A 16009-nucleotide genomic window follows, 5' to 3' on the forward strand; every position below is an offset into this window, starting at 1 on the left:
GGTTGAGATAAGAACAGTTTAATAATTGAAATAAAATAAAATACTAATAATAACAACAACAACAACAATAAAAGAATATACAAAGCAAGTGATGCCCAGTGCAATTGCTCACCACCCGCCGGCCGATGCCCAGCCAGTCCCTGAGCAGCGGCCCCCCCCCCGGCCAGCTTTCCCCCAGTTTATGTACTGAGCATGACGTCACATGGTATGGAATGTCCCTGGGGTCAGTTTGGGTCAGCTGTCCTGGCTGTGCCCCCTCCCAGCTTCTTGTGCCTTCTCAGCCTTCTCGGTCCGTAGAGCATGGGGAGCTGAGAAGTCCTTGGCTAGTGTAAGCATTGCTTAGCAACAACTAAAACATGGGTGTGTTATCAACATTGTTCTCATCCTAAATCCAAAACACAGCACTGTACCAGCTACTAGGAGGAAAATTAACTCTATCCCTGCCGAAACCAGGACAACCTCACCCTCCTTAAGCCATTTATCTAGCACAGACAAACAGACCTTTGTGGGTCCCCACCTCCCCCTTGCCTATAGAGGTTTAACTATAGAGCAGATGCTTAACTTTTCTACGGCTGAAGTTAAACAGCAGGAAACTACCTATAGCCCCTACTATTGGCTGCCTGATACATCACCTTGAACCTAGTTATCATAACTACCAAATGGTTTGTAAAAACATAACGCAGACACAAGGAAATGAGTTGCCTGTAAACCTGACATTTCCAAGCATGGACAATAAACACAGAAGCACTGTCATTTGAAGTCCAACATATTCTTTTGCTACTCTCATGATCTTATTCAACCACAGGAACTTTACTATTTACATAAATAATAATGATATATGTTAAAAATTTGTGCATGTTGAGTGGGTTCATTTTCTTCAGAAAAGTACACTCCAGTCAAGCTGATTTTGGAAAAAGTTACCAGATACCAGGATCAGTCACTGAGGAAAAACTTACTGCCAGCACGTGAGCAGCTTTTTTGAAGCCAACAAAAGAAAGGCATAAAGTTTTAAACAGGACTCAGATTTCACTGAAGAACACTGATATATAATGGATAACGCGATGCAAAGGAGTGACACCTGCTCAGCCTCTGCCCTCCGATGGCTCCTGTTCCCGGCAGCCCCACTAGAAAACGCACGAGCAGAGTCTTTGTGCACTGCGGAGCTGCACCCAGAGAAAAGGCAGCCGGGACTGCCCCTAACCACCTCCCGGGGGGTGGGCTGGGACACTGCCCTGCTCCAGCAGCAGCCTGCTTCTGCACCGTCCTTGGTTTCCCTCAGGCACTCTCTGCCACACTGGGTGGATATTCCAAGAATCCTCCTACTTGATCACGGCGGCTTAAAAGACAGGTATAAAACAAGAAATGCCAAAAGACACAGCTTTTGTTTATCAATTTATAATAAAAGAAACATCTACATTTTAAAAGTTCTAATTGTATCCAGCCATGAATCTTTAAATTCCTAGACAGTAGGAGAGAGAGAATAACGCTGTGTCTGAACAAAAACTTAAAAACAGGTTCACTATGTACCATCTTTCCTGGATCTTTCACTACAGCACTTACTCAAACATCTACCTCTACAAAATGCAAACTGAAACAAAGCATGTAAAGGTGTATCATCATACATCCACATTCCTGTGGGTTTTTGGGTTTACGTTTTTACACTTCATTTGCAAGGCACAGTCTAACTGAGACTATACGGCTGACAAGTTTAATAATTTAACCTTGGAATTACTACACTACAAAACCTTCTGTTAGCAAGTTTATAGTTTATTTATTAGAAACTAAGGAGACATCAGTCAGGAAATGCCTAAACAAAATTAAATGGGCTATTTTAGAGAACATTTGTGTCAATTAATGTAATCACTCAATCTATTTCATTGTAAGGAGCTGTTTCCCTCTTAGAGATGCATATCTATACACAGGCAGAGAGAGCATGAATGTGTGCACTCTGGGCATGCTGCCATGAGTTAATTAGGAATCGTTGCTGACATACTTTTATGCAAGACTTTCACTGCAACTGCAACAACGATACGGCAAGAGAAAATACATTTTTAATCTCCAAATTTTATGTTCTATATGCCAAGTTACTCATCTTTTAAGAAAAAATATGAAATGTTCTGTGAGTTTTCAAAGATTTGTTAAGAATACAATTGGCTAGAATTATTTCTTGCTTTCTAAAGGTATACTTCTCTTTTAGAAATAATGTACTGGAACATTTTTAATGGAAAAAAGTGTGTGTTGAAAATCAAGATGTTAGAATTACTCTCAGCGATCCACAAAAACGAAACTGTTCTAGACTGCTGAAATATTTAAGTTTTGCTTTTGAAGTTTCGTTATGAATGCCTGAAAATACAGAAAGTTCAAGATTCTGTAGCTTCTCTCAGGAAGTTCAAAACAGCACGTGTCACTGCTGTATCCGATTTAATGTGACTTATGTGCGTACGGTACATGACATTGCCATATACGCACCATCTCAGCATCATCTAGCAAACATCGTCAGGATCCTGCTTCAGGCTGGGTTGCACGCAGCGGGCTAGGAACCAGGCTTGCTGGCTTTGTTACGGTGGGTGGTGGACATGCCGACTCACACCCCCGCCTCCTTTTCTCTTCCTAATTTGAACAGGGTTAGGACATTGAATTAAACAGCAGATGCCCTTTTAGTAAGAGGTGTGCTCAAACGCGGTGTTTTGTAGGCTGTAAGTAAAAACAGATGATCTGGACGAATGGGCATCTCAATCCGATTTTACCTTCTCCACTCCCCACCTCATAAGCTGCAGAGGCGGTAACGTGAACTCAAGGGTCTGCCAGGCATCTTCACCCAAGAGAAAACACCTCCTCCTCCCAAAGCCACAGCAGAGGACACAGCTGTGCTGGGGTCCTCTTCTCCCCCCTTTTCTACTTCGCCCTTCCCTCTTGCTCCCAGCAGCAGCTTAGGGTTCATCAGGTCCATCCATGAGCATCCCAAGCTCAGCAGCATGACGCAGGTCACATCGCTGGTTTCTGAGCCACCCTGCAGAGTTACCGAGGCCGTGCTGAACGGCTGAACGTGAGTTTCAACAGCCGCTCCTCACCCCTCCTTGGGGGACAGCAGCCTATGGATAAAATCCAGCATGTGAGCCAAAAGCGACGCAGCCCTGTTACATCAAAACCTGGGATATAGAAGTGCGACATTTCCAGTGGAATTAAAGGATATGATAAATCAGATTATTCTTATCTCCTCCAAACACTACCCAACTTTCCATGCTAATTTATTTTCTCACACAAAACTACCTTGAACCAACTGTCAGTTCTGCTTTAAAAAAAAAAAAAAAAAAGTCTTATCTGATCATGTGTCGTGGTTTAACCTCAGCCGGCAACTGAGCACCACACAGCCACTCGCTTACTCTCCCCCCACCCCGGTGGGATGGGGGAGAGAATCAGATGAGTAAAAGTGAGAAAACTCATGGGTTGAGATAAGAACAGTTTAATAATTGAAATAAAATAAAATACTACTAATAATAACAATAATAAAAGAATATACAAAAGCAAGTGATGCACAATGCAATTGCTCACCACCCGCCAACCGATACCCTGAGCAGCGGCCCCCCCAGCCAGCCTTCCCCAGTTTATGTACTGAGCATGACGTCACATGGTATGGAATGTCCCTGGGGCCAGTTGGGGTCAGCTGTCCTGGCTGTGCCCCCTCCCAGCTTCTTGTGCACCTCCAGCCTTCTCAGTCAGTAGAGCGTGGGAAGCTGAAAAGTCCTTGGCTAGTGTAAGCACTACTTGGCAACAACTAAAACATCGGTGTGTTATCAAATTTATTCTCATCCTAAATCCAAAACACAGCACTGTACCAGCTACTAGGAGGAAAATTAACTCTATCCCTGCCGAAACCAGGACAGCATGGAAAGTCTGCACCTGATTTTGCACACCTACATACCCCACGTGTGTTTGGATATTACAGAAAAAGGCACTGACATTTACAGAAGGTGTGTCTTGGTCCAATTAGCAAAGCAGATATAGCAGCAAGGTGCTGATAACCGCCAGAATGGCCGAATTATTCGGGGCAAGGCTGGAACACGTAAGCAGCATGAGTTAAAGCAATGCTGGCCCACACTTCCTCATCACCCGCTCCCAGCCCAGCAGCCCGGGTAAATGCTCCCTAAATTGTGTCTGCTGAAACAAACCTCGTTAGGAAAAAGTCCCCCAGGATATAGTTCAGTCTACTACACTGTGATATGATCAAGTCTTTGAAAACAGAGGCTAGCTAGACTGTGAAATGGTTTTCCAGATTTGATGTTTTAAAGAACGAATCTCCCAGTGACAATAAGGTCTCGACAAGACAGACTGCCAAACACTGCTTTAAGATTTCAGATAATAAAGGGCGGCGCTGGCTAGTATAAAAACATTGTGAGAAGCAAGGAAGAAAGCTGGGAAGCCTGAAATAGAAGAAAATATTTCAAAAGAATTTTGGAAAAAGAAAAAGCAAATCTGTTTAAGACAGATTAAAAATACATTAAGAAAAAATCGTCTAGAAAGCCCACTTATGACTAAATCTATATCCTAAAATCCACAAATTTAAGAAATCCATAGATCCTCCTAATTCCAAATTGTTAGAAAAAGGCAATAGAAGTTCTTACCTAGCCCAGATTCTGGATGTGCAGATGAGAAGGCATTTCTGCATGTGTCCATGGGGAAAAAACAATTTTTATTTTATTTTGCTGATTTGAAACAGTGGTTTCATTTTGCTCAAACGGTTACCTGTGTTTGCAATTTTCTTCCAAGGTAGTGAGATACACTTAACATTTGCACAGACGTACGATTTCCTACACCTACATTCAGAAACTTACTTTGATGTGAGTAATTTGATTCAGGACAAGATATATATATTCTATTTTTGAGGAGAAGAAAAATATTTTGCAAGTAATACAATAACTGAATGAAGTTATTGTAACCATCACTAACAGTAGTGCGTGGATACACTTGGTCCTTACAGACAATCATGTATAGTAAAAGCACTGTCTGAATAAAGAAAAAAAATAATAATAATTTGTGGTTGCTGTCACTGATCTGGGAACTTTGTCAGGTTAAAAATGAAACCAACCAAAACCAAGCACTCATCTAGACGTCAGTGGAAGCTGAGGATCTCTACCAGAAGTTGTAAAGAAAAACGGTCAAAAAATAATCATGTGAGCTCTTCTGGAAAACGTCTGCACGTGACTATTAAACAAAAGCATAATGACAAAGAAAACTGACACATTTTTACAGAAGATAGGAAACAAAAATAGTAAAACATCCTAAATATCAAAGCACTTGTGGAAGCATTGCTGTATTCCGTACCGCTATAAAATGCAAGCCTGCTTATTTTAAAAAAAAAAAAAAAGAAAAGAAAAAAGAAAAAAAAAAGAATGCTGCAGATTTATTGCTCCCCCACTTAACTGTATGAGGGAGGAATGAGACATCCCAGACACGCTGCTTTGCAGGTCTAAAGCCTGTTTATAAATGCAAGGAATTCTGCCAACTAACAATAAAGTAATGACTAAAAGGTGTTATGATTAATGTAGTTACCAGTAACCACTTATCCGTTCCAGAAAAGCTCAGAAAACACACAAAACAAAAAAACCCAACCCCAAACCAACGACCATAGTGTTACAAAACTACTACAGCAAATACACCTGTAAGTGTTTTATACAAAGCATTTGCTCATAAGTAGAAGAGTGCTGTGTCTTCTGGACTCTGATCACACGTAAAGCATGGGAATACCTACGCCAAAGCAAGCCCTGGGCGCAGAGCACGCAATCAGCTGCATGCTTAGAGGGAAGGAACGCGCCGGAGTGGTCAAGCTGCTGCAGATAAGCTCTCCAAAGAGTTCGCTTTTACTATACACGCTGCAAAAAAAAGTCACTGCAGTTATTTCACCTTCAGGTAACAGATGAAAAAGAAGCTCCTGGGTGAAGTCAGGCAGTCGCGGTGAGCTGGGGAGGAAACAGCTGGCTGCTGCGCCATTTCCTGGAAACAGGGTCAGGTTTAAACTCCTGGCAGGAGCAGCGTGCCCATCAAAATCAGATGCTACGATTTTTGGAGTAGAAGAGGGACCAAAACCTAGTCTAGAGGATTATTCTGGGAATTTGCTAGCGAGATACTAACAGATGAGCAGCCTGCATAATTTGGTATCTACAACCCAGTAAACAAAACGAACCACGGTAGCAAGTGAGATTGTAGGAGAATCACATTCAAATCTGGGAACAGGTGGGAAAAGCAGTTTTGAAAGTCGGAAAAATCTTAGCACAAGACTGTTATGCTAAACTCAAAGACAATAACCCAAAAAATAAATAGTATTATAAGCATAAATGATGGTGACAGAGGAATTTAAGTATTTGTGTATATCTATCTATATACAGATACTTAAATATATATATATATATAAAAAACCATACATATATAAACAAAATCTCTCTCCAAAACATTGAGAATTATCTAGAATTAAAGAACAAACTTCTAAAACTTTTTTTTTTTTAATAGCTGCTAATTATCATGCAGACCACATTCAATATTTTGGGGGCTTTTGTGGATACTCAAAATCATTTGCCAGGTAAGGAAAGACAGGAAAGACTTACAAATCCATTTGCTTGTAAGCACAAGTGAAATGAGGCCCAAGGGCTTATTCAGGCTTCTACCATGAAAGAGACGACATAAAATGCTGAGTCGGCACAAAAGTGCCTATCCCTGCCTTGTTCCTTTTGTAACAAGAGTCAGCCAAAAGAAGGCTGGTGTGATTTTACAGAAACTGTCCCTGAAATAAATGTGCAATGCACCCCTACTGTGAGAAATATAGAAAGAAAAAAAAGAAAGTAGAATGTCTAAAATCAGGAACAATGCTTGAGAATAGTCCTTAATCTGAAAGAACCCAAGCAGAAAAACTGGAAATGTATTTCTTACACATTGCAATAAACTGTAAAAGGCTGTCTAAGAGACCCTATCAGTTCTCTGCCTAATCCTGCAGTCCTGTAAAATGAGCATGCGATGAGGAGCCCGGCAGGACGGGATGCGGCCATGCTGTTGTGCAGAGGGAAGGCAGAGCAGCAGTGGCCAAAACGCACAGCCCAGAGCTCATTCCGCTGCACTTACAGGGCATCAGCCCTAACAGGGCCCTCAGTAAGTCAATGTCTGATGGAGGATGCCTGCTTGTTTTAAACCTGCTATAATTGTTGCTTCCCGTATGTGTATAAACTCAAGAAATAAAGGATAGACATTGGGAAGACAACCTGGGCCATCTAGACAACATTATGATTGGGGGGAAAAAAAAATTTCACTGTGGCAGTGAAGTCGCCTTGAAAGAGGTGCCCAGAGAGGCTGCTGAATCTCCATCCTTGGAGACTTTCAAAATTTGACAGGAGAAGGATGGTCTTCAGCAACACGCTTTAATGCTGAAGTTGCCCAGCTTCGAGCAGGAGGTTGGACTAGAAGCCCCAGAGGCTCCTTCCAACCTCTGTCATTCTCTGACCCTATGGCATATTTCACTTCTAGTCTTAAACCAACTGTATCACCATTTAGTAATTTCCTTACATTCTTGTGCATAGTATTTTATCAAAAGAACATTTTTTATAGTTTGTTTATATAATTATGTTTATTTAATTTGTTTATATGTATGTTTAAATAGATATATTTATGTACACAAAGGTACATATATACACATACATATACACACACACACAATTCTAGCCACTAATAAAACTAAAGAGTTTCTGTGTGATGAAACACAGTATTATCAGTTGCTGACCCCAAGCACAGACAGTTAAAGGAAGCAGAAACTGTCTAAAGGAAATGATAGAAGCTGTCAAGTTCTCCAGGTCTGTGTTACAGTAGAAACAGGATCAGTTCTCAGAAAAACATGTTACAGCGGTCTGTGAGAACAAGAAGGAATAAAGGTCTTCTGAATATTTACATTGGCAGGAATGTATTAGTAGAAGAAACACCTAAAGTTGAAGAAACTTTATTATAAAGTAAACAACATTTGTATACGATTGATTCATAGTCTAATATCAAACAATACATTATTCTGGGGGAGTAATCTCAGTAAAACTATTCTTCTTCTCTTCCTGCACAGTATTACCAGACACAGGTATTAGCAAATAACTACCGCCACATTTCTGGTCTGATAGCAGGTCCAGGATGTATAACGTGTAGCAGTGGGAAAAGTTTTTTGTCAACAGTTTCTGATAAAGCTACACCTTGTATACAGAATTTCGCAGACCAGGTTTAAAGGCTTACTGGCTCAGATATTCTCAATCTTATTAGCAAAATTCTACTTTTCACTAGATTCACGTTTGTGATTTTCACAATTCACACCCAGAGAGCGGGTTCACTGATGACTGTCGGAGCGCATTAAGGTTAAAAGGAGCAGTGGGGCATCCAGGTGGTAGGGGTGTTGCCTATCTTTATTTCCCTTTCTTTCCTCCTCACATTTTCCTGGTATCTAAAATTTCCAGACTTACCTCCCCACACGTAAGAATATGCTGAAACAGACCAAAAGCCCATAGCCCAGAATAATGGCTCCAAGCATAATATCTGTTAATATCTCATGAATGCTTGATGTCAATTTTCTAGTAGATGGAATTCCCTATACTTTACAGTAAATGGATTTTTGGAACAAGGAGGTGACAGAATTTGTGTTACCCACTTCATGCATCAACCTAGTATTGCAGTGGCTCAGCAAGAGGCACCCTCTCAGTAGCCTGTCTGTCTTTCAGGCTGAAGAGCTGTAAATTAATTAGTCACTTCTGTATGGAAGCCATGCCATAAGTTGAACAGCACTGGGTCCAGCACAGATTTCTGTGGAACCTTACCAGTGACCCTCCACTGTTAAAAAAAACTCAAAACAAACAAAAACAAGTGCTTCCCAGCTTTTATCCAGTTATTTATAAATGCAAGGAATTTCTATCATATTTCACAGCTGTTTAAGGAACTCATCAAAAGCCTCTGGAAATAACAACACACTTCCTTATCCATATAATTATGACCTTCAAAGAACTCCAACAGGTTTGTGAGACACGTCATCCTTGAGAAAGGCCAAGCTGACTCTCTCAATAGATCACACCTCCCTATCTGCTACTAATTCTTTTCCTTACCACAGTTTGTAAATAATATGCCTGGGAAGAGATCCAAGGCTTGCCAGCGCACAGTTCTCTGGTTCTCCTCTGGGACTCCACTAAAAAAAAAAAATGGTGTATTTGTCACCTTCTGGTCTTCAGGTACCAAAATCGTTTCATTGATCACATCTAAAAATTTAGCCTTTGCATCATTTTTGTGGACAGCTGGAGTCTAGTTGAAGTCTACCATTATTAACTTATTTCCTACCATTGCAGCCTCACCCAAATGTTCATTAAAGATCATGAACGGTCAAGCATTACCAACCTTAAAATAAAGAAACTAAATAGTGTTTTTCCTAGACTTGACTTTTCAATCTGCATAGACTCTAATCTTACACTGAAGTGCAATGAATTTTCTATCGCTACAGGCTTGTGGATTCCTTTTTCAAGACTTTTTTTTTTTTTTTTTAAACTTAGATCTCTTACATGATCCTCCTTCTTAAGAGAGGAAGTTAACTTCATTGCAAAATTGTCTTTGGAGAAGTTTTGTTGGTTTGGGGTTTTTTTTTGTTTTTTTTGTTTTTTTTGTTTTTTTTTTTTTTTTTACATTTGCTGTGTGAGTTGGATAGATGTTCTGTGATATTTCTGCCATAATTTAGATTTAACTGTGTGAAAAAGCATGAAGCACCTGCCAGCAGATACTACAACTGCACAATACAGTTGTATTGTATTGTACAGTCCCAGCCTCAGAAGGCAATTATCTCCGAGATTATGTCACTGATGCCTTGCAATCCTTTTGGTTTGGATAAATTTCGTCATTTCAACATCCAAATATTCAAATGAAAAAGGATGGACCATTGTAGCAAAATCCATCTGCCCACTTAGATTATCTTCATTTCAAGAATCACCCCCCATCTATAACGTCCCCTGCTCAACAACTGCGATCTTCCATTTCCTCCAACATCCTGTCTGAAAGAAATGGCAGGAATCCAAAATAATTCATTGAAATGATTTAAATTCTTCCTGTAGAAATGCAACTCAAACGGTCCTACAGACCATAGGCTAAGGGGAGAATAAAGGATAACTAAGAAAAACAAGCCTACTGTCACGCTCAAATTTACGATAAAAAGATCTTTCACTTGCATTGCGATTTTTTTTCAGAGCTATCATAGGATTCACGTTTTAGATTCAGCACTTATAACTAGAGTTGGGTGAACTACCGGACAGGACGCACTGACGCACGGTAGAGACACAGCCCTGCTTTTTCCACAGCTCTTTGCTACCATACCACACAGACCTGTTGCAATGAAATAAACTGGCTGAAGCCAAGCTCAGGTGAAACCGAGGAGAGGACTCTGCAGCCATGGCTCTGTCCTGACCCCTTTGGCTGAAGGCACATACCTGTAACTACTCAACCCATTCCTCTCACCAGCTGGCTGCTCACTCCCAGGACAGCCGTGCCGAGGTGAACCACTCGGCTAAACTGAGTATTTGTGTTAGGCCAGAACTGATCACACAGTCGGACCCGCTGTGCAGCACTGGCTTCACAGCTGTGCTGAACTGTCACCCGTGAACTAGAATCATCTCATCAAACAGTATCTAATCCTTAGTTTACAATTGCTTGTGCCATCATCTGAGCATGCATACATATGTGTCGTAATTGTAAATGTAATTTGTAAATGTAAATTGTCCCAGCAACTAATTACCCAGGAACAAGCAAAGTCCCAGTTTAGAAGAACGTTATACGTCTCGGTGAGCATTTCTACATCGCTCCTGGTAAATCCGATGATAAAACAATCTGCTTTATACTGTGTGGCGTAAGACATTTGAATACAATGCAAAGCTGAAGTCTGGGAAGCACAACATTTGTAGAGCTGGGAGTGACTGGAAAAGTACACTGCTGCCTTACGGTGACTTATCCAGGGGACAGCAGCAGGAGAAGCACGGCAGCATGCCACTGCTTAAGGGCTGAAACCACACTGCTAGGGCGACCAGAGGAAAACAACCTCTCCCGAGTTGCACACGCACCACCACCATGCTGCTGTTCTGCCTTGCGGAGGAGCGGGAGCCAGGCAAAATCACCGACGGTTTTCACTTTATGAGCAAACGCTGTGATTTGAAAGCGTTTGGGGAGGGAAAGAAAGTTTTAAAAGCCTCCACGTTTCTGAGTGAGCTGCAGCTGAGACACGCTTGTCCCGCGCCGACGGCTGCCACCAACACCCCTCTGTTTGGAAGAGCTGCTCTAGCGAGCCACGCCAGGGGCGGGCTCGGCTCCTCTGCCCCCGTCCCTACCCACCCCGGGGGTCACTCGGCGCCGGAGCCCGGCCGCGGCGGCAGGTGGAGCGGCGGGTACTCACAGCGGGTGCCAGCGCTCGGGCAGGCGGCGGTGCAGCGAGATGCGGTCGCTCAGGTAGATGTTGATCTGGTGCCGGCGGATGCTCTCCTCCTGGCGGCGCTTCTCGGCCGGGCTCAGCTCCAGCCGCACCGCCCGGCCCAGCTCGCCCAGCGCCCCCGGGTCCAGGGCCGGCTTCGCGTACACCGGCTTCCGCAGAAGCTCGGCGTCGACGGGTGGCGGCGGCGGAGCGCGGCGGGCGGCGGAGCGGGCAGGCGGGCCGTGCCGCCAGGCGAGGACGCCGACGGCGGCCAGCAGCCCCAGGGCCAGCAACGCGCCCCCGCCCCGGCAGCCCCGGCCCCGCTTGCCCCAGCATATCCCGCGGCCGAGGCGGCCGGCCATGCCGAGCGGGCGAGCTCTCCCGGACGCGGACGCGGGCGCGCCTCTGCCCCGGGCGGACTCGGCGAAGTTCTCACGGACCTGCCCTCGCCGCGCCCACCCGCCCTCCGCCTGCGCTGCCCCCGCCAGGAAACCCGCCCGGCTCCTCCGCCGGCGGCTCCTCCCTCCTCCCCGCCCCGCCGCCGGCCAGCCCGGAGGGGCGCGGCGCGGCGCGGAAGAGCCGCGCGCGGGCGTTGCCGCGGGGCGGGGAGCGGCTGCCGCCGGCGCCCCCGGGCAGAGAAACCGCCCCGCCTGTCAGCGAGGGGGGCTGCGCCCCTCCCGCTCCCCAGCCGGCTCCCCGGGAGCGATGCTGCTCGGTTTCATGGTGGTCGGCAGGCTGCTCGGCCCCGAGGGCCTCAGCACACCAGGGAAGGCACACGCCTCCAGCTTGCTCCGGGCTCTCGCTGGGGACACAACCGGTGGAGCCAGTAATGGTCCTGACCCAGCCCCGGGCGCTTGCCCCACAGCTCCCGGGGCAGGGAGGGAGCGGAGCAGGGCCAGCCCGGTGCTGCTGGGTCATTCACTGCTGGGGTGTGGGGAGGAGGGAGGAAGGCATGTCCCCTTCGCACGCTTGCTGTTATCCTTCAAGGAAGAGGTGATCTGGTCACCCCGAAGCTTGAGGGACCTTCATGAACACTGGTAGCTGTATGGCAGATACGCAGGGGTACCCCCAGCAAGCGAAAGTTTTGCTGGCACGGCCACAGTAAGCTGCTTTGGCCACTGGAGATCCCAGGGACTGCCCCAAGGCTTGACCTCTCTCGACAGAGGTAGCCAGGGCTGCAGGAGGATAGCAAGGGAGGTTATTTGCCACGGAGGGACTAGGAAGAGCTTTGGGGCTGAAGGAAACAAGACGGTAGGAAACCAGGCTTCATCCATTCTGCTGCCTCTAGAGTAGAAGTAAACAGAACATGGGCCAAGAAGCCATGGGAGTTAATGACAAACTCTTTCACTGAAGAAAGCAGTGTTCTTGGTTGAAAAAACTGTCAACCAATGTGGCCTCATAGAGAAGAATCCAGAAGACAAGTGAAAATCCCAAATTTATTGTCCAGATAATGGGCAGTCCATTTCATGGCTTGACAGGGAAAAAAGCAACTGTGGCATTTAGTAGAAACTTTCTAATTTGCTTCATACTCAACAACACATCCATACTGCTTTTTCATTTCACCCCCTAACAGGATGCGGCCCCGTCTGTCTAAACTTGTGATCCTGAGGCCGTGAGATTCCATGAGAATTTATGATTTTGCGTTTGAAAAACCTTAACATAAGTGTAACGTAACTGATACAGTTTATCTCTCACATTCAGCAGGGAGCTGGAACACTGGTTTTGAGGTGTCATTTGCTCTATGCGTTGTACAAAGAGACTGTTTACTGCACTATCCTCTGCTGTTGGAGGCCTGTCAAGGTCAACCCAGCAGAGGACTCCGGTCATCCCCGGCGAGGGACTTCAGCCTGGTAAGCGATGTTGGGCGGTGCTCACCAGCATTGCTGAGGAGTAGCTGAAAACATGTCTGACACTAAGGAAGGGGAAAAACCTCGTCACCACCAGACAGGGTCACAGCATACAGCTATGAGCTGTTTCTGATTTTACATGATAATAAATACTGTATGTGACAACAAACACAGAGGCTGTCAACTTACTGTGGAGACCTTGCTCTGGACAGAAGGGTGCTGAATAATAATGAGTCATCCTGACGCTAGCAAACTAGCATAAATCAAGCAGTTTAGGTGAATTTGCAGATGAGTGCGTGTGTGTGTGTATAGATATAATTTCATTATTTCTTATTCAGCTATACAGTTATCCATCAAAGATAATTATATATGCATAAAATCTAGTTTCAAAGCATGCATACCAGCTGGAATAACTTAAGCATAATAGTAGTGAAGTATATGTGTGTAAATATGCATTGTAGACAGCTACTAAATAACAATACGCTGGACATGAGAATATACACTGCATATAAAGGAAGCTGTGACTAGCAAGCTTTGCATCTGAAGAGTTCGGTGGCACTAGTAATTGCATGCCCGGTGATTGCGTTGTCTCCTTGCTCACCATCCTTCCTGAATAAAGGAAGCCCAACTGGTGTCGTTGGTATTGAGTTTATAGCAGGAGTTCCCTAGCTTCTGGCTGGTGGGGGAGTAAACCCTAAAGATACAGCCAACATTTCTGGAACGTGCTGCTGGTTTAGATCTGGTTGCCTGGAACAAATATTCTTGGGTGTTTCTCTTTGCGTAAAGTTGCAAATTACTTAGAATTGGGTAACAGAAATATTAAGCATGAGGAGCCCAACAAGGACTTCCTGGAATGAATCAAAGGAGAAGGAGATCCTCCTGGACTCCCAAAAGAAATTGTTGGGGGAGACTGGGAAGACGTAAAGAGCCAAATGTAGTACTGAGTGTTAATTAAGAACAGCGAGGAAGAAAACAGGAGAGTTCTGCTGCAGGGGTTCTCAAGTATTAGAAGAATAAGTATTTTATTTAAGTATTTTAAGTATTAGAGCAATATGGAAGAAACACAACAATATGATCACATGACTAAAACAAGTTTTCAGATTAAAAATGGGAAACTGAGAACAGAAGGTGACAGGACTGCAGGAGGCATGCTGCGATCAGCGGCAGACAGGGTAAGATCAGTCAAGACTGCTGGAGAAGATAACCGGCACAGCTACCTCTCAGTCAGATTTTAAAAAGGAACAAAGGGCTTGAAGAAAAGGTAGGAGAGCATCAGCTTGCTTCCACAGGAGCAAGAAAGGTTACAGCTGGTGGGAAGGTAAGGGAGGCAGCTCTCGGTAGTAATAATGCCCTTAGAGCAAAGTAGCTGGGAAGGTTTCTGTGATCATCATCGCAGTGAGGATTGAAATGAATACTAGTAAACGGTAGCTCCCCGGGGATGATGTCCAAGCACATAAATCTGAGGAAATTCAGCAAGGCAGAGGACAATAATGGTGTTAATGCAAAAATCATTAAGAATAAATCAGTGGCATTCACAAATAAGTTTGGACAAGATGTAAAGAAAGTGGAGTCAAAGACACTTTTTCTTAAACCTTTTTAAAAGTTTGTGGGGTTTAATTAAGATGGGAAGACTGAAATTCCTGAGCTGAAATACTTGAAGTGTAAAGACTTCTGCTCTGAATGTAAAAATGAGCCCCAGAGCAAAAAAATCTATAATTAATAGGGCAAATGAGTTTCCTGCTATCCGTAAAGCTTGTAGCAATCTTTTCATGGAAAAGTTCATTTTAAGCAATTCTATTGTTTTTTTCAGGTTTAATAACAATGGAAGTTAAAACAATTGGTTTTGAGATTTTTTTTTAAAGATTAGTAAGAATGTTTAGCGAGCTATAAATTCAGTTGCTCCAGGAGTTTCAGTCAGAAATAAGTAGAGTAACCAGACAAGTCATATAAAACCTATAATTACTTATCTAGGAAGATCTATTATGGCCTCAGTTGTCAAAATTAAAACAGAAGATCAGTGGAATAATTAATACATTTGAAGAGTTTATTTTAAAAAAGTGAAATCATATTTTTTCACCAAAAAAAAGAAGAAAAAAAATTAACTAAACCTTTCAAAAAGCACTAAGAGAAGAAGAACACAACAATATGTAATTGTTCATAAGAACTTACATTATAGCAAATGTAATAGCTGAAATTAAGAGAGTATCTGTTGCTCACTGAAATATCCATTTGAATTGCAGGCAGTATTTAGTTTACCTAAAATACATGAGCTTATTGAAGAAATTGGTCTACAGACAAGGAAAACTTAAAGCGGTAAGTTTAGATTAACTATTTTACACATCTATTATAATTAAAAGTTATTCTTATTTTATAGTGATGACATACACATTGCCAAAAAAAAATAGAGGTATTAAATTTTGCAAAGGCTTTAAAATTTTCCTCATCCAAATTTTTCTTTTTTTTTTTTTTTTTTTGTTAGATCTACTTTCAGTCAAAATGAAGCACAATTATAAAATGGAAATGGGGTGTGGAGAAGTATCAGCTGATAGAGACTGCGTTTTGAATAAACTTGAAGTTCAAATAGCTTCCTAAATTCATACTTTCATCGGAAAAGAAAGTATCAAATAATGTGTTTCAAAATAATGTTTCTCGTTTTAGTAACAGCCAGCGCTTAGGTATTCTAAAAAAAAGAAAAAAAACTTATCAGAGGAACATGGTG

General features: G+C 43.3%; 1 protein-coding gene across 1 annotated transcript in view; it reads right to left on the bottom strand.

Annotated features, from left to right (window-relative positions):
• Nucleotides 1-11805, bottom strand: part of GALNT12 (polypeptide N-acetylgalactosaminyltransferase 12) — a 52288-nt gene extending 40483 nt beyond the window's left edge. Inside the window, exon 1 of the mRNA XM_076330189.1 lies at nt 11429-11805. Coding sequence (XP_076186304.1) covers nt 11429-11805 — 377 coding nt within the window. The remainder of the gene's footprint in view (nt 1-11428) is intronic.
• Nucleotides 11806-16009: the final 4204 nt, after the last annotated feature.

This window comes from Aptenodytes patagonicus, chromosome 2 (genome assembly GCF_965638725.1).
Source record: "Aptenodytes patagonicus chromosome 2, bAptPat1.pri.cur, whole genome shotgun sequence".
In the NCBI taxonomy this organism is placed as follows: Eukaryota; Metazoa; Chordata; class Aves; order Sphenisciformes; family Spheniscidae; genus Aptenodytes; species Aptenodytes patagonicus.